At 34.1% G+C, this 2,563-nt stretch overlaps 1 protein-coding gene across 1 annotated transcript in view; it reads right to left on the reverse strand.

Annotated features, from left to right (window-relative positions):
- Positions 1-2,084, reverse strand: part of LOC108769606 (very long-chain-fatty-acid--CoA ligase bubblegum-like) — a 9,161-nt gene extending 7,077 nt beyond the window's left edge. The window contains exons 1-2 of the mRNA XM_018520647.1: positions 2,064-2,084; positions 93-144 (exon numbers count right to left, since the gene is read on the reverse strand). Of these exons, the coding sequence (XP_018376149.1) occupies positions 93-141 (49 nt within the window). The 5' untranslated portion in view covers positions 142-144; positions 2,064-2,084. The remainder of the gene's footprint in view (positions 1-92; positions 145-2,063) is intronic.
- Positions 2,085-2,563: the final 479 nt, after the last annotated feature.

The following is a 2,563-nucleotide window of genomic DNA, read 5'->3' on the forward strand; positions in this document are numbered from 1 at the left end:
AGAGAGAGAGAGAGAGAGAGAGAGAGATGGGACTCGATTGATAAGTTCAATTACTGTAAAAAAACTTTTAAAATATATTGCGACAAAATTACCATCGAGGCCGGTTTCACTGAACGATGCATATCTAGTCGATCGAATCATCTCCTGCAACAAGTTTTACATCCAATTTGTTATTTAAATATTAAAATGTTATGACATTCATTTTTTTTACGTGATTTTAAAAATAAAGCTTAACACTGCTTATTTCATGTTATAGAATTTTAAATATAATTTAATTGCTTTTTAATAGCTTTTCAATAGCTTTTTAAATACTGTATGTATCTTTTTTACATGTTCATTATTAGTGCATAAGGTTTAGGGAATTGAAATCACCTAATGAATAATGCAACATATAGTCTAACAGTTACATAAATAATTAACACAAACAAAATAAAGCATACAGCCATAACGCCAGATAATATTTGCGTAAGTCAATTTACTGGATTACATCTACTTGATATCTACTTGATATCAATTTTTATCATTACAAAGTATATCTCGTGAAATAATCTTATTAATTTTAATTGATTTGATACAATAAAATATTGTCTTAGTCGCTTATTATAAACTGTGTCTCGTTCTATACTCTTCAAAGGAATATAATTTTGATTCGTCCTGATTTTATAATATTTTTTATTGCAAAAATTATTATAGGAAGAAGATCTAAAATTCGTGAAAACGTTGTGTGCATAAATAAAACTTTCCAAAGCTATTAACAGACAGATAATATTGTGGGACCGCCGGGATCGATGACGGCGCTAAAATCGGTCTTGCCGACGGGATGGCGTCAGAAGACTCGGAAGGAGGGCGCTGCATACGGAGGGCGCTTTTTAAGAAAGGAAAGGGCAGTCTACAGAGCATAGACATATAAGATAGACCCAGCATCCGTATACTTTTCTATAGTATATGCTGGGTTTGGCAGAACAGTGCGAGAGGCAAAATATCGGGGCAACCTGTCCTTCTCTGCGCGCGCATCTTGACAATCTTAACAAGATCAAAATTTGCTTACGTTAGAATTGTCTGTATTCTTTGCACCCATTATTAATAACTGTTAGTATTGTTTCTTTTGTAAAAAAAATTGAATATGGAGACGTGCAATGCATGTGGGTATCAAAAGAAATTTGAAACAGGAAAAAATATTCTTTCAGACGTAAATAAAACATTTTAACCTCTACTTATGTATATGCATACAATACGTACAACATATGCTTCATTTAAGCGTAACAGAATATTTTTTCCTTGCCCATCAGAATACTGGGTGACGCAAAGTAACACAATGGGCAAAGAATCCAGACGATCCTAACGTAGTCAGCCATTTTGATTTTGTCAAGAATGTCAAGATGCACGCGCAGAGAAGGACAGGTTGCCCCGATATCTTGCCTCTCGCACCGTTCTGCCAAACCCCAACATGTACTACAGATGCTGGGTCTATCTTATATGTCTATGCTACAGAGTTAGACCAATGACTCACATTACATTATCATCACTTTTGACTTACTTTACTTGTACGGTTAATAAACCACGTTTTTTACTAAATACAATCACGGGAATTATCCTTTTTCCTACAGTATATAAATTCTTATGTACATTTAAAAAAAAAACCGTGGTAAAAGTTAAAATAACATACCTATATTTGCAAACGCAACAATCGTGTGATCTCACAAAATTATGACAATTTGGATCATGAAAAGAGAACCTTCCTTCTTAACAGCGATAAGTAGACAGAGGTCGGAGTTAGATAAAATTCTTTTATAACATGTGTATTGTTCGGAAGGAGACAAAGTTATTCGGAGAAGGAGATGTGATTCGAGAGGAAACATTTGTTGATACTAGAAAGAAAAATCTCCGGAAACCGTTCAGTGTCACTTTGTTTATTGATACCCTCTTTCTGTCTCTTTATATATATCATTTCAGAAATTATTCTTTTATAATATGACTGTTCACAATCCAAAATGTTAACATTAGTCCAATCAAAAATTTATGATTCATTTCTAATCGATATTGAGAAATTACAATCCCCCTACCTCGTTTCTAAAAGCATAGGATTGTTCTTCAAAGTTTTCTGTAGGTTGCTGGCTACTTATTTTAAACGGGTAAAATTCGAATGCTCTCAAAATGGCTGATTAGTTCCGGTAAATTGTGTTCAAGCGGCTACTTTTTCACTTCTTCCATGTTTCACAATATATAGGTTGTAGGCACGTTACAGTTATTCTGTTTTCTCCTTCTAACAGAGAAAGAAATATAAATAACTTTAAACTAGTGCAGCCACTTCAGGAGTAAAAAGCAAATTTTTATTCAAAAAGCTTTATCTCGATGTTTTAATCTCGATCTCGAACACGTAAGGACACGATACGGTATAATACGCGTGAACTTACATGAATGTAAGTATGAAGACTTTTTCTTCTTTTTTCTCTGTTAAGGGGATCCTAAACCAAAGCTCGAACTCCGAAAAATCACTAGATGTCGCGCCGCGCGCCGCACATCGACATGTCTTTTTATACTACCACAGCAATATCTCACGCAG

This window comes from Trachymyrmex cornetzi, unplaced genomic scaffold, assembly GCF_001594075.2.
Source record: "Trachymyrmex cornetzi isolate Tcor2-1 unplaced genomic scaffold, Tcor1.1 scaffold92, whole genome shotgun sequence".
NCBI lineage: Eukaryota > Metazoa > Arthropoda > Insecta > Hymenoptera > Formicidae > Trachymyrmex > Trachymyrmex cornetzi.